Here is a 22,351-nt window from a genome sequence, read left to right on the forward strand (position 1 = left end):
TATAACAGCTGATCGCTCCATTTACGGTGAAGCGGCTACACCTGTTCGTGAAGGTGTGGCATTAATATCTTGACAGTCCGAATAGAGGATTGAAGAGCAGACATATCACGGCTGTCACGTTCAATTTGATCATACATCAGCGTTTTCCTCTTTGTCCGGCATTTTTCAAATGAGTGGCCGGCTAAGTTAATCTAAATACATGTATATGATTGCAATCAACGTTTTGTTGGAAACAATATGAGATCTGGGTTCACTTGATACTGTGTGCTAATTTAATCGATTATATCAGCGATTTCAGAGTTTAATGTTTCATATTAGCTGTTTATTGTAAGTATTTACTAAACAATATTACAACCAGTTATTCTTTTATGTTTGCATTTTGATTGCAGAACTCAGAAATTACACAAACAAATCAGAAAACACAAACCCTCTATATCTTGGAGATTACACTGTTCTATTAATCAATTTACTGTACCGTCTGGATTATAGAAAAATAAGATTATAACTTTTATATAAATCAAAACATATTACTGTGACTATTTACAAATTAGTCAAACTCACTTGCTTTTGACATTAGACTAAACACTGCATGCAAATTTGACAATCTAATATATTACCAAAGCTAGATGTCAAGATTAGGTAGCATAAAAGCCGTCCAGATCTCTTTTGCATGGTCCAAAAAAAGTTCGTAAGCATAAGAAACAAACGATTAATCAACCTTGCTCAAACTGAAGCATGCAGCATCAAAATTATGATTTGTCTCGGTGTAAAGCGTCACCCTGGCATTGATGATAAGAGAATTCGTTCTATTTAGAGCCAGCGTATGCCAGCCACCTTGACTGATGATCAGAGAATATATTCTATGAAAATCCACTCTTTACCACCGTCACTTTTTGCCGACCAGAAATTGCATCTTTCAACTGTGCAACTTGACATAAGAGTTCACTTATTTTCTGCAAGATGAGTAAAAAGGAAAAATCGGTACATGCAATTAGATTTGAAATATGCAGCAATGGCTTATATGTAAAGTAAATACAAAAGATCCAAGCAGAAATCAGAGAAGTAACTACAAAAATACAAACTTCTATCAGTAATACGTCATATTTAAGTAATTCAACCATATAGATGACGATAACAACAAAAAGCTAATTTTTATTATTACTAGTCAATGTACAAACAAATTATAGTCTAGCGGTCTCATGTACGACAAAAGCAGTGAATTTTTTTTTTTGTTTGATATTCAACCTACTCGTCATTCAGTTCTTAGTGGCCAACCCACAACTTGCCAATTGATATTTCAACTTGGTCCTCAAAACAGCTAGAAGGGATGGTTCGGGATCTTTCGAATTTGATGCACAACAGCCAAATCTGAAAGTTTTAGAATCCATCTCATGACTAGATCACACGACAGAAAAATCCATAAGGTTTTGCATGGAATATCTCATTGCCCGTGCATGTAACAAACTCCTCCTTACTGGTTGCTGATAGTAGATTAGATCCACTAAATACAATTGATAGATGAAGCATTCTATATTCTGAAAAAAACCTTTAATACCAGAAGCAAAATCAAACCTTTTAAAATGTGGACTGCATAAATTTAAAAACATTTCAACCATGCGGAAGGATATCTTATGAGAACACATTCTACGGGAAAATTACATGAAAACGTGTATATAAATTATTTCCTACTGGGCAAACGGAATCAAACACTGGTAAGGTTTATCCTGGCCAGCCAAAAGAGCCTGATAAAGTGTATAGCGTGCATGTAGCCTACATACATAATAATAATACTTGAAGAATGAAGGAATTAACATATTCTGCTTAGGAATCCAAGGGATGCAGCTCATCTGCTCATATCGGTTTCAAATTTCAAAATAAATTTCACTGGCATTCAAGTATAAACTATAAATTGGGAATACAACACAACGTATCAAGAGTTCCTAAATAACAACAGGTTGAATATTAGTTTGTCCTTAAATTAATGGGCCAGGTGCACACTTTCGTTGTCCAACAGCCAAATTTGTTTCTCGCCAGGCAGTACATCCAACTTTGTAATACATTCACCTTCCGAAGAAAATCTCTAAATGTCGTTTAAGAAAACAAACAAGATTTCTCGCCTATACCGAGATCATCGTCAGACATTGAAATCCATGATACTACAAGAGAATTTACATTTTAACACAAAACTTTTCTGCTTACACAACTAAAAAGTACTAATATAATACTAATCATCTGTGGGGCAGGGAAGGGGGCCTAAATAAGAGAATGAAGAAATTTTTGTTTGCATCATCCTTCACAAGTTTCCTCCCCATGGGTGTTGACAAGTTAATGTTTTCCTGTACTATCAAAATTCAAAAATAACCAAATGTATTTCTATAATATCATCCTTCACAGGTTTCCTCCTCATGAGTGTTTACAAGTCAATGTTTTCTTGTAATATCAATAATCGGAATACCCAAATGTATCACTAATACAATTTTGTCATTAGTAATCTCAAAAGAGATGACAAGAAGCTTTCAGTATCCTAATGGGTGTTCTAAGACCACTAGATGGATTATTTCTTCCAACCATCAGGATGTCGAGTGCCTGTTGGCGGCCATAATAACCAGCATAGATGGTAATAAACTGTGAAATGGTGGCCCCTTTTCTAGTGACCATCAAAGCACCTCAAACTTCTTATTCTTACAACTGGCATAGAAGATTGCTACCCTGCCAAATTTAAAGTCCAGGGTATGGAAGCAGAAGAAATTTAGCTTTTTCGTCTCTATATGAAGAGAATCAACGACCTTGGATAATAGGGAACAAAGAATATGGTGCCTTGCTTCCTCTCATGATTGTTCATCCAAGCTCTCCAAGCCCAAGCAACTCCCTCAAGGACCTTAAAAGCCCTACTGGCCCTTTGATAGCGATTGACAAGGATGATGGCCCTTTGCTTTTGATAGTAATACAGACTAGAGTTTTCTTCGTCAATGGTCCCTTCATCTTGCCTCAATCATTGGTTCATTCCTTTAAAGAATTAGATGGTATTTTATAGCTTTTGTATATACTGACACACCTAGGACTTGACTGCTTGAATTCAAACCCCTCATATTCAGTTCACCTGTTTCTTATATTTAGGATTAGATTAAATTACTTTATTCTAGCTAGAGTTGCGTTTAGCACTTTTGATTAGCTAATGTAACTTGCTGCTCCTGAATCCCATTGACCAATTTTTGTCACTCCTTGTTGTGACCTTTTCCACACATCGCCCCATTGCAAATGGGGACCCTCTCTTTTCCTGCTTTCTAGGGTTTTTGTTAGTGTGCCGTCGTCTTCCACTTCAGTTTTGCCAAGCCTAGCTCAGTTTTGAACGGTTCAAGTCCTAGAGATTGAAAGCTAGTTTTTGCAAGCCAAGTGACACCAGAGTCCGGATACCGTCAAAGTGCCTAGAAAGGCCAAAGGACGAAGATCGCAATTGATTTGGACGAATTTGGACAACTTTCTATTTTTAGAAAGTTTGTTTTTTCCTATTTTTTAGGAAGTTTCATTTTTGGCATTTTTAGCCCAATCCCCGATATGGCTATTTTTAGAAAGTTTTCCCTATTTTTTAGGGATGCTTGCTTTTTGCTTTTTCAGAATGGGGACCTAGGGTTTGCACTGGTGGCGTTGGCTTGCTCCGATCGTGATCGAAAATTTTCAAGTTTTGACCCAAAAAGCTAACTTCCTATATTTTAGGGGGTCATGGCATATTCAAAGGATAATCAGCTCAAAAAAAAATCATCCAAGTCTCGAATGTCATCCTGATCCTGAAATTTGGCTGTCTGGAAAATTGAAGAATCCTCCAAAAACTAGATTTTGCATTATAAATCCTGGAGGTTCGAAACCACTCTCAAACATCCTAACAATATATATGAAATATAACTTAAAGTATAAGAAAGAGAAACCACTTATACTTAAATGTTATATTTCATATATAGTCCACCCTCTTGGTGGCCTTCCAAAAGTCTGCCCTGGCAAAGAGTCATAATGTCTATGAAACTCCGACCTATCCAAGCAAGATGATGGCGACCTCCCAAAAGTCCGCCATGAAGTTGGTAGTCAAAAGTCCGCCCTCATGAGAAGTGAAGAAAGTCCGCCATGTTGGAGGGAACACCAAAGTCCACCATGCATGAGGAAGTAGTCAAAACTCCACCTTGATAGAGGTCTTTCCAAACTCCGCCTTGGTAGTCATGACAAAAGTCCACCATGTGGGAGTGCTTCCTAAACTTCACCTTGAAGAGTAAGCCCAAAAGTCCGCCCTATCATGGGGAATGTCCAAAGTCCGCCATGTAGAGGTAGTCAAAAGTCCGCCCTAGGGGAATGTTCAAACTCCGCCATGTGTTGAGGTGCATCAAAAGTCCGCCATGAATGTTGGAGAGGCTATGAAGAGGGAGCTTAAAACTCCGCCCTATACCTCCTTGATGCCTTCAAAACTCCGCCCAAGCAAGACCTTCAAAAGTCCGCCCTAGGAGATGCATCAAAAGTCCGCCCAAGGTGCTAATCATGGTGAAGACCTTAAACCCCGCCCTTCTTGATGCCTTCAAAACTCCGCCTTGAAGAGAGAGCTCTAAACTCCGCCATGTCTTGTGGACTCTCCAAAGGTCGCCCATGTTGAAGACCTTCAAAAGTCTGCCCAAGTATGAAATTGAACACTTAAAACTCCGCCCTACTCTTGGAAGTCAAATAAAGTCAACAAGAATTTGAGTGATGTCATCAAATCTTACTAAAAATCGAACTTGTAATCAATTTAGAAAGTTGGAAATTGAAACCAGGAAAGTTAAGAAATCAAAATGGAAACTCAAAGTTCAAATGGGAAAGAAGATATTTGCAGATCAAGATCATTTTCAGACTGAGTTCCAAATTAGAAACTTTTTGAAGATACTATTTTATGAGCCTAGTTCGAGTTAATGGACTAAAAACAATTTAGAAACTTGCACAAGTAAAAGGATTTTCGAACTAAAGAAGATGACAACACTTTCCCAAGATTTGAGTTAGATTTAGAAACATGAGTTGGATGATTTTTAACTTCATTACAAATGCATCACTTGTAACTTCATTCTTACACCAAGAAGTTCGAAATTCTTTAGCTAAGGAGAGCATAAAGAAGTGTTTGCAGATTGGAGTTAATTTGGAGAAAATTTCAATATTGCTTGGGTGAGCTTCTTGTCAAAGAATCCGCAGATTTTGGAGTATAACCAGCTAATAGGAGGCAGATCATTCAGATTTTCTGAGTTTTTCTAAAGATCTTTCTGTCTTCTTGTCTTTTTCTTCTCTCCCCATCGAAGGTGAAGTTGGTTAAGTACAGATTTATTACATTCTCTGAGTTTTCAAAATCCGTTGGAGATGATTTTTGTGGACTTGTTCAAGTTTTTAGTGAGAATAATCATTTTTGTTGACTAAATGGAATGAAAGTTTTGAAGTTATAGAAGGTTGGAGAATTTACATGTGAAAATCCCATTCTCATGGTTAAGTACGAAAATGAAATAAAATCTCCAAACGCTTAGCCATTCGCAGCCTCGATTTTCTTTAACCCAAGATAGATTTCTAACTTATTTTCCTTTGGTTTTACAGGTCGCGAGAGGAAATAGAAGCGAGATCATCATAGAGATAGCAGCTGGAGTTTCAAGCCAAACGGAAGATTGAGGACAAGTTCACAAGCAAGGTTCATCCGAGCGTGAAGATAGCCAAAATTTGGCTAAGTATGGGAAATGTTTCACAAAGAAAATTCCAATTTCCTCAATTATGATGGAGGCATGGAGAAATTCTTCTCCAAATTTCAAGGTATCAAGGAGGGCATGATCACAATGAATGTCTGAACAGCTTGATCCCATCATTTCATATTTGCAAGGGGTTATCTAGAGCTTTTACCCTCCTCCCGCGCAACATAAATTGGCAGCTGAAGGCAGGATCGTCACAGAAAACACAAATGGAGTTTCAAGCCAAATTCAAAATTAAAGACAGGACCACGAGCAAGGTTCGTCCAAGCACAGAGAGGGCCAAAATTTGGCTAAGTATGAGAAATACTTCACGAAGGGATTTCTTCTCCAAATTCGAGGCACTTGAAAGAATCTCAAGGCATCAAGAAAGAAAAAGTTCTCAGACTTGGTGAAAATATGGAAAAGATTTCATCTCCTGAAAGACAAGCTCCCAAGCAAAATCAAATGGTGACAAGAAGGAATCAAATCTCCATACTTAGACAATTTCTTGACACAAATTGGAGAATTCAAGGAAGACATCCAGCATGTTGAGGTGGTGCCTCGTCATCTTTCGACCAATCAGATTGCTCCAAGTCAGCATGTCCAAGTTCAATGAACCTGACTTATCCAAAAGTTTCTAGAAGGACACACTTCACAATGCAACAACCTTCTATTTTCATTGATGGTTCATATTTAGCAAGAAGGACAAGTGTCCCAAACGTAATTTTCTCATTGGTCGAGGGTAGTTAGTTTTGGGAAACCCTAATTAGGGTTTGTAGCTTTCAATCTGGGCCCTTGATCACTATTTGATCTCGGTCATTCATTTATTTCTGAAAACTATATAAGGCTACCTCCTCTCATTTGTAGAGTGTGAGGTTTTTGATGTATTGTTGCGTAAGGTCATTTCCAAATAATATATTGCATGTGCGCTTTCTCTTAAGGCTCTATTGTTTGAATGATTTGCATGGTTTCAATTTCCTCAACACTTAGTTAAAATTAATTTATATTTGCTTTCATCGTTGTTAATTTGAATGAAGGATTTGATAAGTGTCAATTAATGGTGTATCTCCGCTCATACTTTTGGTGAATGGATGATTTCCATTTCACTGTGCAAAGTTAGTCTGAGCCCATCCTCTTTGCATCCCAACATCTCGATCATAAGCACAATCCATTGAAGATTGCACCGGCTTTGTGTAGTTGTCCCTAGTGTGGCAAAGCAAAGTTTGGTTTCTCGAGAGCATCCATTTGATACTGTCTCCAAAGTTCGTAGGATTAGATTAGCCTTCTCAAACCCTATCTCTTTTCCCCTTTTTTTGGAAGTCTAAATCCCAAAAAAAGAAGAGCCTAAAATTGCTAAATCCATCTAAGTCCAACAGTTCAAAGATACTTGTTAACGTAAGTCCCCCTTGAGATTTTCAGCATACACTACCCAAGAAGCTATTTCACTAAAGTCGCTTGTTCGCACATATAGACCTTGGAATCAGTAGTGATTTTTCAAGAGAGGATGGAATACCTTCGGGTATCCTATTCTAATGTTTGGTAGATGATAAAACAGACACCAACACTCCTGAACAATAATCTTTCAGTCCTATCGAAAAGGCTTCCAGAAATTTCTGTGCCTGTGCTGCTCAGAAAACGTGTGAACCTTGGAACTCAAACAGTTCCACGAAACTTCAACATCTGCTTGCTAAGCTAGAGATTATAAAGAATCTGCACGTAAAAGTAGCAAAAAAATAAAATCTGGAAAACAATCATTTTGAAAATTACACCACTTACATGCCTATAAGAATATCTCTTGAATAGGTGCCAAAAAATTTCAGCCTCCCCCTTGCCCTACTTTTTGCATTCCTTAAAAATCTCCATCTTCAAAGATAGGAATTGTTGTGACGTATTCACACATCGCCTCATTGCAAATGGGGACCCCCACTTTTTTCTACTTTCTAGGATAGTGGTAGAGTCTTTTGTTATTAGCCTTTACATTGAAGAAGTGTAGTTGATTAAGAGCTAATCAAGTCAAGTCTCTCTCTCTTGATTAAGTGAGGTCAGCCAAGTCTCCAAGGCTTTCGAAATGAAGGATTTACATCTTTTGCTTGCAGAATTAGGGATGAAATGCTAAATTCGGCTAAGGCATGAAAATTTCCTTTCAACGCCTAGATTAGCAACCGAGGCATTGACAGCACTTCCTTTGCCCAGCCAAGACATAATCACTTCCACTTCTCCCAGCACTATCAGTGGGTATCCAACTCGATCACTCCCATTTCCATTCCTCACCTTTGCCATCACCATTTCACCCTTCCATCTTCTCTACTTTCCACTTCCTTTCACTTCCACCCCTCTATGCCTTCACCACACCCTCACATCTCCCTTTCCACTTCCATTTATTTCCATTCACCCCTTACCCCTCTACTTCCCTTAGCATACCTTTCCACCTCTACCTTTCTATCTTCCTACCCTTACTCCCGTTATTCTACCCTTTCCCTACCTACCTACCATACCCCTTCCATTTCCATCCCCTTCCCTTCCTACCTTCATTCATTACACCTTATACCTCTCACTCCACTTACTCCCCAACATATCCTAACTCCCTTCATTACCCCTTATATCTCCCCATATCCCACAACACCTATCTTTATTTCCCCCTTTCATTTCCCACACCTTGCACCTCACTCTACCACACATCTCTTCCACCTTACGCCCCTCCCGCGGCACCTCTTTACCACATCCCCCCACCTTTCTTGCCACAATATTCCCCTTACCATTACACCTTTCCTCCCTTTCCACATTCGTGGCATGTTTTGGGCCCCACTAAAACTTTATGATGGAGGATTTAAAGCATATCACTTTAATTTGATTCAAACTTTTAAGTTCGTACCTGCTCAAAGGGATTCACAGTGGAAGAAGATTTTAATTACTTCAAAGGAGAGAAAATTTTCAAGCATAAATGAGGTGAATTATAAAGGATAAGCTGTGTAAGAGAAGACTCTCTCCGGTGGGAGGCAGCACTCCAAACAAGTGACACCAAGTAGGCTGGTTCCTGATCAGAGAATTTTTTCAGATCTTTGGGAATTTTATCAGATCTTTGGGAAGTGATCAGACCTCATTCACCCTTGGTTTAAATGCAAATTCCAGTGGATTAATTTCTCTGAGTTTAGACCACAATCAGACCTAAGTATTATTTCATACTCAGAAATATGATTAATGTGCAAGATGTTTAATTCAAGTTGTGTGTTTTTGCAGGTATGGTTATAAACAAATGAAGAATGAAGCACAAGGAATATAAGATGATGACAAACCAAGAATGGGGACTCCTCAACACAAGGGAAAAGATCTGTGCATTACCACATGAAGAATGCACTCAGATAGAATTAATCTTGCAAACACAGAAACTCAGAGGTGAAAAATCCTCAAATGAGACCTAAGGTTATGAAAATCAGGCCTGATTCAATTGTGCAAGTAAGAGTAGAAAACACCACTTGACTTGGCACTCAGAAAAGATAAGTACAGTGTTCATAAAATTGTATTTTGTACAAATCAGACCCTTAAGACCGATTTGTCTTGGTAAGGAGAGGCAAGTAAAATTGATTGATCAGTCATCTGCTACAAATGAAGCCCTAGTGACCAATTCAGAAATGAAGATTTTTGTTCATACAAGGATATGAAATGTTTTTTATACCAGATGACTTTGTGCAAATGATCCTATAAAAGCCTCCACTTCAAGTTTGGATTTGGCAAGATGAAAATGATGCAAATGAAAAACAAAACCCAAAGTAACGCCAGCATATAGTGCAAATGGGAGAAGAAAAGCTGATCGAATTTGCAAATAGAAGTGTGGCAATACAAATGAAAGCAAAATTTGAATGGAAGAAGTACTTTTGGAGGTTTCTTGGTGGTTGGAAGGCTGAGAGCAAGCTGGAGATAGCAACTTAAGATGACTTCCATTGCCTCCTCAAAAGTCCGATCCCACTTCCATTGCCCTCCAGAAAGTCCGAACTCACTTCCATTGCCCATGGAAAAGTACGATCCCACTTCCTTTGCTAGTCAAAAAGTCCAATCCCTCTTTGTGATCACGTCAAGCAAGCAATAAGAATGAGCATTATTAGCGCTTAAGGTCTGGGTTTGAGTTTGCAAGGAAAATGTTCAAAAATATTAGCAAGTCGGCCTTTTTAGGTGACAATAAATTTTATTCAAAACACAACCAAGTCGACTTCCTAGAGGATGGGAGAGAATTCTGTAAAATGTAATCAAGTCGGCCAAGATGGATGAAGAGACACACCACATCGCTTGAACGCCTATAAATGATAAGTTAATCGTGTCATTTGATCACTAATAGCAAAGCAAATAACGTGCAGAGCAGTGATTTGTATCTTCACAGTGCAGCAAAGTTGATCAAGGGTAAGGCGATTTCATCCATTCATCTTCAGCATCAGCGAACCCTGTTTACCATCAACATCAGCAAATAAAGCTTTCTGGACAGCAAGTTCAACCTCAACATCTGCAATCAGGACTTGGAGGACAATAGCACAATAAAATCAGGCATGATTGCAATGATTGCAAGTGAATACAAAGGAAGCATAAGGATGAAGGAGAAACAACAAACATATGTTCTACACACTCAAGGCAAGGAATTTTCTACGTTCCAAGGCGAGTCAACACCATCACAACTTCAAGGAAGATAAATTCAAGACATTCAAGAAGGAGGATGCAAGAAGTTTCAAAGGATAACAAGAGGAATCTAAGCTCAAAACAAAGGATTTCACAAAATGAAGTCAAGAACGACACCAAGGAATGACAAAATTAAGACTATGAATAAGGGAAGATCAATCATCATCACATTGAGAAAACTGAATAATGTTGAGTATCAAGAGATATTACTCACTACTCATTCATGATGATGAATCATGTCTACAAGTGCAAGTTGAGATGGCATCCTTGTCATCACTCAACCAATCAAAAGGTTCCATGTTAGCATGTTTGGATACAATGCACCTGACTCAACCTATGGAGGCACAAACTTTGAGCTACCTGCCCTCATATTTCATTGGTTCACATTCAATATTGAACCTAAATGTAAATTTCTCATTGGCCAGAGGGAGTTGTTTTTTATTGTAAATCAATCTGAGCCACTCATTGTAAAGAGAGCATTATATAAGGCTCACTTTCTCTCACTTGTAAAGGGAATAGCAGGTTAATAGCAAATTGATAGAGTTAGAAAAGTAGAAGAATAGATAAATTAGAAATTAGCAATTAGAATAGAGTAGGAGAAGAAGAAATTGTTGCTAAGGCTTGTAAATGGATATACTCTTTTCATTGAAGATATGGTAAAATGTGTTATTTCAACAAGCTACATGGTTTCTACTTCTCATTTGTTTCCATGTTGATTAGATGAATGAAAGGAATTGTGAATGATTAATGATGAAATTCATATATCCATACCACTAGCGATTTGTTGATTGTAAGTTTGCTTTGTGTGATCAACTGGAATTCTTAATAAACTTAACTTCAATTGCCATTCACACTTTGATATGCATCGTCTTGATGGTGTCTTTGTTGTTGTTAGTGATTTGACCATCACGTACCTACCTTACGAGATCACACTAGCTTTGTAGAGTTGTTTGTTGATGGCGAAGCGAAGCTTAGTTGAATTTCACCTAATTGTTCATTGTCTCTTGCATTCTTAGGAGTAGCATAGTCTTCCTAAACTCTATCTCTTTTGCCATTTTATTTTCCAAGCAAGCAGTTAAAATCTAAGTTCCAGCAACATCCAAACATTCAACATTCAAGTATTCAATGTAAGTCCCCTTGGATTACCAGCAATCACATCAACTATTGAGCTTATCTACAAGTCAAGACCTGACAATAGAAACCTTGGAGTTGTCTCATTTGATCGCGAAGCATAGCATTTGAGAGACTTTATTCAATAGAGGATAAGATACCTTCATATTTTAATTTGTGTTGATTGTGCATAAAAACACATCAATAGGAACCCCAATGTTGGTGTGAACGGGGTACATTACCTAAGAAGTTCTCTTTTAGGTCCTAGTCGCACCTAGTTAAGTTTACTTACAACATTTTCTTCTTGTGTTTCAACTTTCAAGTCATATAAGTGTAACAATCCTATGTTGTCCTATGTCTCACTCTTGCCTATACATACAAGGGTTTCTACATACTTTTCATCCTATTGTATATTGTACGCATTCTACCATTATTACCATATACCATTTTTCAATGTTTTTCTGTTGTGTGAAAGGTTTTTGGTGTTTACTTCTATTAGTCATTTTAATTACTTCAGCATGGTATCGCAACTTCAAATTTGAAATCCTCTCTCTTTTTCTGAGGAGATTTTGCCAAAAAGCTTTATTCAATGCATCCAGATCCAGATCTGACCTAATAGTCGAGTCTAGAAAGTCCAAATCTGTATGGATGACTCCATGGGGTTATGGAACTTGTTACAGCCCCTATTGGCATTTTTATGTAACCCTAACTGACTATCAGAGCTACCAAGAGACTCATACCCTGACCCCCGGTACTTATGTCCCATACCAGAAACTGTAATGTCCCCTTTTGACGCTTAGCCAATTTATGCACATTTAGTCAGTTTTCAATTCTTTACGATGTTAGCTAGCTAATTAGGGAGAACTCCAACATTTTTGGAGAAGCATTTGATCAATATTGCAAAGCATTTGTCTTTGTGTTTGAGTTCATTCGTTAAATGGAGTCCTTTGATGATTTTGGAATTGATTTCTGACCTTTTGGGTGCTCTCCAAACTTATTGAAGAAGCAGGCTATTTCTAGAAAGTCACCCTTTTTTCATTTGATCATCGTCCCTAGTCTTTCAATATCACTTCGGTATGAACAAATTATCAAAATTATATCATTTGAGTGCTTTCCACAACTTGGATATCTTATTGAGTTAATTAATATTTCACTTAAGTTGTCTAATGTTGGAAATATTTAAAATGACAACAAAGTGTAATAGCTCATTTTAAAGGTGTTGAAAAGTTATTTCTAATGGACACCTTAGAAAAGGGACTTGTTTCATGAGAAAACATTATCATTCCTAAGAAAGAGAAAAGTGCCCCATAAGTTAATTCATATATTATTAAAGGAGTTTTGGAGCAAACAAGGAAAAAATAATATTTTATTGCTTCATAGAGTTATAAAAGGAGGTTGAGGGCTCATTGTTTGGTTGTTGATGAATATGATTTTGCTTTTCCAATTTGGAGCGAACTTGTATTCTTCTCAAAAACCCTTTGAGGATAAAACCCTCTTGAGTTTGCTGGTTTCAGTGGTGAAAGATCCTCCTTAACTGGTTTATGGTGGATTCACACAAAATTCACATTGGAGCTAAATATTTGAGTTGGAAGATTTGTACCCTATATTGTTTTGTGGAGATTTGTGTTTAAATAATATTTCCAAGTTTGCATTTTGTTTCCAGATTGATGATTCTCTTGGTAATATTGGTTTGGCAAATTATAGAGGGAATTTGGAGGAAAAAAAGGCACAAGGGTTGCAAACCACAATGCAGCTACAGTGCTGCTATAGTACCCGCTACAGTGCTGGGTTGGTATTTGGTGAGAGGTGACCATTTGGAGGTGTTTTATGCATCTTTGAAGATGGTTATGAGAGGTTACCGTTGCTCTTTGGGATTGTAACAGTCCATTATCAGACCTGATGATGCTGAGATTTATATATCAAACCTGTTTCTTCGTATTTTGTAGCCTTTGCAACAATGTTGGGTGTGTTTGGAGGCCATTGTGACAGTGTTGGGTATGTTGGGTAACCTTGGTGACAATTTGATGTTGTATTTGATGGGTTTGATATCAAGAAAAGGTACCAAAAAGGTCCCACATACAACTGAAAACCATCGACAGACCTGTCCCTGTCCATACCTTGACAATTAAAGGTCCTTTAACAACTGATGGATCATTGCCTTGCTGGTTTGAGTCCTTTGGGAAAATGTTTCACTTGTTTGGAAGTCAGATTTGATGGTTTTGGGGCTGTCTAGACCTGTGAGAAGTGAGCTACATCTTGGCTACAGCATTCTACATTCCATTAAGACCTGCAGCATGTGACTTTATCATCATATCCAAGGTACTTCTCATGTAGTGTGTCATATGTACCTCTGTTATATGTAATTATATCTAATGAATGCTTGTCAGCATGATTCTTGTACCAGCAGTTAGTAAAATGTTGAATATGTTATAACAAACCTTGTAACAGCAGTTAACATTCAATTTTTGTTAATTTGACAAAATTTTCAAAAAAAAAAAAAATTAAAGATGTTTATTACAGAAACACATTCCCATCTTGGAGACATATATGGATATGTCTTCAAACATTAAAAGACTTCAAATGAAGTTTTTTTTGTGTCTTCCTATAAGAATCCTTTGAAAATGAAGAAACTTCAAATAGAGCTTTTCCAAATATATCACACTAAGTTACCAGTCCGTCGTGTTTCGTCAGAAAAAAAAAAAATTGGGGGTTGGGTTCATTTTGGGTTCATCCATACAAAAACAGATAAAAATCAGAAATACACACATACTTGAAGCAATAATTAAGTTCAAAATACCACAAAGCATCATACATTGTACAATAAACAAAACCACTATAAAAAAAAATTTTAAAATTACAATGTCAATTAGTCAAATTTGAATGTCATGATATATATTATAATTAAAAAATAACAATGCCAAGCATCAGCAACCATCTCTGATCAAGCATTAGCATATGGGTCTTCAAAAATATCATCTAGTAAATTAGAAAAACCACAATGCAATTGGCATTGCACTAGCACTAGCACTGCCAAATACATAGCTGGATAAACCATATTGTTAAAACATAATAATAGACATCGTACATTAACTACATCATCCCTCTCAAACAAAAGGTCATCCTCAAGACAACAAGGAAAAAAAGTAAGCATAAAGTAACATTAAGGAAGATTGTTCAATTTCATGACAACATTGTAGACGAGGACGTGTAGGCAAACTTGGACTTGAAGAGTACTCAGCATATCAAATAAGTTCAATGGGATAGAGGAGCAATGCCCCCTCACAGGGGTCTAAAGGTACTAACTCCAACAAAGTTTGCATTCAGTCACAATAAGAGAAATGAATTTGTTTATGTTCAAAATGCATTGGAATCCACATTTTAAAGTTTGGGGGGCATTTTTGGATTTTGGTCAAAATTGGAAGTCAAAATATAATTAAAAAAAAATTAAAATTGCATATTTCTTGCCTAGGTGTGAAAACCCACCAAATACACTACAAGTTCACCCAAGTTCCTCTCAGATGAAACTGCAATTCTGGAGCAAGACCTTGGATGTGTTGAAAATAGTAGCTAGCTCGGATACCTGACTATTGCATTTTAATGTTGCCTATGACAATTAAAATCCATATGTATTATCTCTCATGTAATTCGGACTATTTAGGGCTGGGCCAAAACACATGTAACGTGAAGGCAAATGAACTATTTAGGGCTGGGCCCAAACACATGTAACGTGAAGGCAAATGATATAACTTGTAAAATGGCAATGTAATATAAATAAATAAATATGCAAGCCGACTTGGGGAATTGGCGCCAAAGGTGGATATAAAACAAACATCAAATAAAGTCATTATCAATCATCATCTTCTACGAATGTAATCTGCTCTCCAAAATCGGCGATCTCTCTCTCTCTTGTGCGAACTTGTTTCATGTCTATTGTGCGAATTTATTAAGGCTGATTCTGGGGCGAAGTTGTCAAGATCATCATGTGAAGTTGATGAAGACTCTTCTTGTGTGAATCTGGTCAAGTCTTCCTTAGCCATCTGCTGCTGATCTTCCTTAGCCATCTGTTGTTGACAAGGACTGCAATCTTCATTGTTGTGTAAAGAAAGATTGTGATCTGCTAACTCGCTGATTGGACAGCAATCTGAGATAAGTTCATTGCCTTGTAATTGCCTACATTTGAGATAATACATATTGAATTTTTGTGACTGGGTTTTTCACCTCCAAGTGAGAGATTTTCCCAGGGTATTGGTGTGTTTTTGTCTTGTGTTTTCATTGCAGTTACTGTTTATCTACAGTGTTATAATCTGATTGTTAAAAGTAAGTGGGCCCATAACCATAAGGCAATCTTCATTGTTGTGTAAAGAAAGATTGTGACCTGCTAACTCGCTGATAGGACAGCAATCTGAGATAAGTTCATTGCCTTGTAATTGCCTACATTTGAGATAATACATATTGAATTGTTGTGGCTGGGTTTTTCACCTCCAAGCGGGAGGTTTTCCCAGGGTATTGGTGTGTTTTTGTCTTGTGTTTTCATTGCAGTTACTGTTTATCTACAGTGTTAAAAATCTGATTGCTAAAATTAACATGGTATCAGAGTTTTAGGTTCATTCTAAATAATCAGATTATTAGTTGTCCTTCACTTTCAGTTTGCTGTTTAGTTTTGCAAGATGGTTACAGGTCTGAAAGTAGAGGACAGACTTGAAGGTGCCCTCAATTTTACATCATGGAAGGTCTGTGTCCTCCTTGCTCTTGAAGAATTAGAGCTGTTACAGTTTGTGGAAGACAAGGATCTGACTGAACCTTCGGATCCAGATGAGCTAAAGTAATTCAAGAAGAATGCTCTCAAGGCAAAAAAGTTTCTTATTGATTCCGTGAAGGATCATCTTGCTCTAGTTATCTCCAAGGGATGTATGAGATCAACAACATCAACCGGGCACTTACATTGAGGCAGCAACTTCTTCAAATCAAAATTAGCAAAGGAGATTCAGTCATGTCCTTCTTCATGAAAATTTCAGAGTTGAAGGACCAACTCAGCGCCATTGGAAGCGAAGTTATGGACAAAGATATTCGCATGATTGCTTTGAATGGTCTTCCTGACTCTTGGGATCCATTCATTCAAAGCATAAGTGGAAGAATTGAATTTCCTTCCTTCGATCGCCTCCGGTCAGATTGCATTCAAGAGGAGTCACGCCTTGCTGCCAGAGGAATGCATAAAGGCATTCATGGAGGAGATCAACATGTGCTTGCATCTCAACATGTTAAAAGAAAGGGAGGCCATTGGAAGAAGAACAGCTTCAAAAGAGATAGAGACTTCAGACCTCCTACTTACGATTCAAGGAAGAAGCCAAGGGATCTTTCACGTGTTCATTGCTTCAGATGCGAAAAGTTTGGACACTATGCTAAAGAATGTCAAAATCCGCCCATGCAAGGAGAGGCCAACCTGAATGAAGTTGCAAATTCAGAGGATAATGAAGGCTACCTCTTCATTTCTGCCATGTCCAGCAATGTGCCAACCGATAGCAACACTTGGTTGATAGACAGTGGTGCATCTAGACACATCACGGGATATCGAGAGCATCTCTCAGACTTGATGGAGAAAGAGTCCAACCTTCATGTGGTAATTGGTGATGATGCTTAGTATTCGGTAAGAGATTTTGGTAACACTTCTTTAAATTTAGAATCTGGCATGTCCTTGCATCTTAGTGATATTTTATTTGTTCCTCGAATTAAGAGGAATTTAATTTCTATTTCTGCCCTAAATTTAAAGGTTATCAAATAGCATTTTCAGAAGGTAAAGTACTTGGATGGCCTAAGAAATCTAGTATTAAATCTGCTCGTGTTATTGGAAATAGATATGATAGTTTGTATAAGCTTTCAGCTAACCCCATTGGAGCACTCATTCATGAAGCTTATGAACCTAGCAAGCTATGGCATAGAAGGCTCAGCCATCTTCACTATCAGGCACTTCCCTCACTTGAAAAGATGGTTAAAGGTATGCCTAAACTTAGTCAATTTCATGATGATACTTGCAAAGGTTGTGCATTAGGTAAGAACACTAAAAGTCCATTTCATAAAAGTGAAAGTAGAGCTAAGGAAAAATTAGCACTTGTTCATTCTGATTTATGTGGACCCATGTCTATTCCTTCACCTAGCGGATTTCTATACTATGTTACATTTATAGATGATTTTTCTAGAAAGACTTGGATTTACTTTCTAAAATCTAAAGAATCTGATGAAATGCTAAGTAGGTTTAAAGAATTTAAAGCCATAGCTGAAAATATGTCTGGTAAAAGGATTAAAGTGTTAAGATCTGACAATGGAGGTGAATACAACTCAAGTGGCTTCAATGACTTTTGTGTAGAGACGGGAATTAAGAGGGAGTTATGTGTTCCCTACAATCCTCAACAAAATGGTGTAGCTGAACGAAAGAATAGAGTCATTGTTGAAGCAGCCAAAGCTATGATTCACAATCAGGACTTGCAGACCTTGTTATGGGCTGAAGCATCCAAGACTGCAGTGTACATTCAGAATAGATGCCCTCACCGTGTCCTAAAGAACATAACTCCCGAGGAAGCTTTCACTGGAGTCAAACCAGATATTAGCCACCTAAGGATCTTTGGAAGTCATGTCTATGTTCATATGCCAAAGGAAAAGAGGACTAAGTTAGAGCCTTCCGGGAAGAAGGGTATCCTTGTTGGATATAGTGAATCTTCCAAGGCATTTCGCATCTACATTCCCGGTCAAAGATATATTGAGGTAAGTAGGGATGTCACCTTTGAAGAAAATATTGCTTTCAAGAAATCTAAAGGTTCTCTGTCTGCCTAGTCAACCCACTCATGGTCCTCCTCAGTGAAGACGGGATCGGTATACTCAGTGATCCACTCAGACTCTGGATTGATCTCCTTTAGAGTGATCGGAGAGGAGTCAGTGTCCAAAACCTATGGCCTCTTGTTTTCCTTCCTCTCTCTCACTTTTCCTCTCTTCTTCTCACAACTAGCAATTAGAAGACCTTTTAGGGTTAAATGAAAAAGAAATACAAAAAAAAACCGTCAAAATTTTTTTCTTTTTTTTTCTTTTTTTAAAGTCAAAACGTGACTTGCCGCGGCGTGAGTCCTGGAACTCAAACTCGGCGAGTTTGTCCATAACTCACAAGTCATGTGAGTTATGCGAAAAACTCGCCGAGTCCAAGTCACGAGCTACCAAAACTCGTCGAGCTTCACTCAACTTGCCAACTCGGGAAACTCGACTGACTCGCGGCGAGTTTTGATACTCTAGTGCAAACCAAGCTTTTGATCTTCAAGAGGGTGAAACAAACCTGAGTCTTATCCACCCAAACGATCATAATTTTGAAAAAATTTGAGAGGCTTCAACTTGAGATTCATTTGTTGGTGGCTGAGGTGGAAGGCGAAGGTGGCAATTGTGATGTCTAGGATTTAAGATTTGTACCGGCTCAAGATAGATATCAATTCATGTCACAATGCCTCATTTATGGGAGGGATTGCCAACGGTTTTAAGTGTCCGTACTATGGCACGGAGATCACACACTACAGCTAAACTATGTAGATGCAATGGTTTGCCTTTGATGGCAACGGCCAGGCCAAGTTTTGTACAAGATCGAATAGAGTTTTAGAACATTGTTGGGGATAATCAGTGTCTCACTTCCCTACGCATTATAGGTGCAATTAAGGAAACAATATCGAGTGGAAGATTTGGCCATAGTTGGGTTGGATCAAACTTGGCTTGAGATGAGTGTTGCCTCATTAATTGTCTTGGGTGGCGGTACGTCCTTGGCAGATTAAGGCCTTTTTAGCTAAGCGAGTCCCTGTGTTTCTAAACTCGTATGAAGGAAGCTTGGACTGAGACAAAGAACATGTTTTTGCCTTCAAGGAATGGAGCCGAACTTCTCATTTCAAGTGTCGAAACCGATGATGGCCTTTTGGGGGCAAATCTCAGATGAGCGCTTATCAAATGTCTTCAAGTTTGATGAGCAGGATTTTCTAACCAGGGTGAAAATCGTTTTGAGCAACGAGTACATGAAAGCACAATTCCGCAACAAAACGAACGCGGACATAGCCACGATGTTTCTAGCATGGTGTTTTGAATTGGAGTCTCTAGAAATGGTGAAATGGTTGGTTGGTAGTTGTGTGAGAGGAATGGTGTGGTGGTCTAGAGAGACTTGTGGGCATGGCGAGAGCTAGAAAAGGGTTTGTTTGTCCTGGGGGAGAATGGTTGCATGTCAGCGAATTCATTCGCCCATTGAGGCCTTTTCTGTTGTGGGGCACAAATTGTAACAAAGAGGTGTGTCGTGCCTCAGCTCAAATTGATTTGCATGGGGTTAAAGAATTCTTGAGGGCCAAACATGCTCAAAGTGTTAGATTGGAACTAGAAAAATGGGGGCCATATGAGTTGTGCACGACGACACCAACAATAGCATCAACCTCAAAACACAAAAAAGGTAAACCACGAGGTTCGAGAAAGATGATGTCAGTTCGTGTGTTGCAGATTGGAGAACCTTCAAACCACAAAACCGATGCAGGAGAGTTGGATCTTTTAGAGGACCGGGTGACTAATGCGATGGACAAAGGCAAGGCAATTATGATAGTTGGATAACTGCCTCTTTCTAATTGTATCTATTTTTAATACTTAGAGATAAGTCCTATTGTGTAAACAAGCTAGGGAGTGTAGATGTTTTGATGTTTTTTGACTGTGTAGTGAGTCAGGGTGGTAGGGAACTATATGCATATTTTGAAACTATCTGATGATATTGTACTTACTCTTTTAATATTAATACAAAGACACATTTACCGATCAAAAAAAAAATTAACAATGTTGATCTCCTAGTAACTATGTTGGTTGTACAACATCAATATTGTCCATATAGGCAACATATACCTACACAAGCATCTTCCCATTCTACTAGCATATTTTGCTCCATCATCAACACATTCCACTATATCATCAAAATAATCTACTACATCCTCAACATATTTCGAAGATATATTCTACGTCACCAATATTACTAGTGTGGATCTAAGTTTGCATTTTTTAAAGATTATTTAATGCTTTTTGCAAGGTCTACAGACCTCTATACATTATATTGTTGGCACGAGAAAGGAAGTTCTCTGCAGAGGAGCTTGTAACTAAATTTACCTCACCATTATTATGCAAAGAGGGGCTTGGGGACCTACCTAAAGTTCAAATTCCTGTTGCGAGTGGACTAACACAAGTCATTGCAAATAGATCAAATGTGTAATTCAAACCTATTTTATTAACTGCATACACTCATGGACATATAAATTTCAACTTACAATCTATTTTATCTATACATCATACAAGCAAGAGAAAGGGACTTCTTTGCAAGGGAGCTTGTGATTGAATTAATCTTAAAAGTTCAAATCCATGTTGCAAGTGGAGCAACACCAGCCATTGCAAATAGATCAAATGTGTTATTCAAAGTTATTATTTATTACATACACTCATGGACATATAAATTTCAACTTTACATACAATTTATTTTATTTTATTTTCATTTTTAACTTACATTTTTTACTTTCAAAGAGCGCTATTTAGGATAGCACTTGCGTGGACTTGGTCTAGCTCGAGATAGACCAATGCTCTACCCACTTCTCCCAAATGTTTATTTCTCATCAATTTTATTTCAACTTTGAATCATAACTTTACAATGACTACCAAATCAATCGACCAAGCAAATTCCATATTAGAGGTGTTGACTTCATAACTTCTCCAAATCATGGTGGTGACAACTCCACACCACCACTTATGCTTACACTCAAAAGTGGTAAGCTCATAAGGTGAGGGTTATCCCTAGACCAAGACCTAAACCTCAAGGATTCATTCATGATGACCCTACCTATGCATCCTCTCATGGGAAGTGGTAGGCTTCGTAATTCGCAAACCAATGTTAGATGGAGTTTGTTCTCTCCTCTTACATGAGATCTATGATCTCTCTTTAAACTCTGACTATTAATAAAGCGTAATAAGCCCTCAATTTAATCCAATTATTGTAATGATGATAAATTTGCCATCAAGTGTTGGTTCCATACCAAACATTATCAATTAGTAGTGTGTACAAACATACACAACTACATTGGAGTCATATCATTCCATAATCCCCAAATTCCCATAAGCATACATCCCACATACACAACTGCTAGCTCCGACATACATCACATATACATAGTGACTAGCTCCAACATACATCACTAATACCACAATGACTAGTTCCTGCACATATCACATATACACAATGACTAGCTCTAATGTACATCGCATATACCACAATGACTAGCTCCGACATACATCACATATACATAATGACTAGCTCCAACATACAACACTTATACCACAATGACTGGGTCCTGCATACATCACATACAGAAAAAGAACGTCAATGCATTGCAAACCATACCATGGGTTCCATCTTTTTCTCCAATCTTCTACACTTGTCATGATAATGGCAAGCATCCCATGCTATTTGCAACACCATCAAACAACTAGAAAGAGGATTCAATATATCCCATACTACACAAGTCCATCCTCAAACCAATAGGGTCAAGTACACATCAAACAATTAGGAAGAGAATTCAATGTATCCCATACTACACTGAGGGTTCGTCCTCCATCCCGAAGATTTCCACAAGTAGTGAACCAACATAGCCTAATGGATTCCAACTTTAATCACATATAGGCCACCAGTGATAGGTTTGTTAACCCAATAAGAAGTAGCTCCCAACATATACCACCTAGTGAATTTAGTGATATTGTCAACAATTTTCTTCACAATCTCGAGTAGCACTTGGCATCAAACACCCCCATGTTGTCTACTAACCCTCCCAATATAATGG

At 37.9% G+C, this 22,351-nt stretch overlaps 1 protein-coding gene across 1 annotated transcript in view; it reads right to left on the reverse strand.

Annotated features, from left to right (window-relative positions):
* Positions 1 to 483: 483 nt before the first annotated feature.
* The window catches only part of LOC131046866 (ATG8-interacting protein 1), a 37,105-nt gene continuing 15,237 nt past the window's right edge, over positions 484 to 22,351 (reverse strand). Inside the window, exon 2 of the mRNA XM_057980668.2 lies at positions 484 to 953. Within this exon, the coding sequence (XP_057836651.1) occupies positions 861 to 953 (93 nt within the window). The 3' untranslated portion in view covers positions 484 to 860. The remainder of the gene's footprint in view (positions 954 to 22,351) is intronic.

The sequence above is a fragment of the Cryptomeria japonica genome, chromosome 4, assembly GCF_030272615.1.
Source record: "Cryptomeria japonica chromosome 4, Sugi_1.0, whole genome shotgun sequence".
Classification (NCBI taxonomy): Eukaryota; Viridiplantae; Streptophyta; class Pinopsida; order Cupressales; family Cupressaceae; genus Cryptomeria; species Cryptomeria japonica.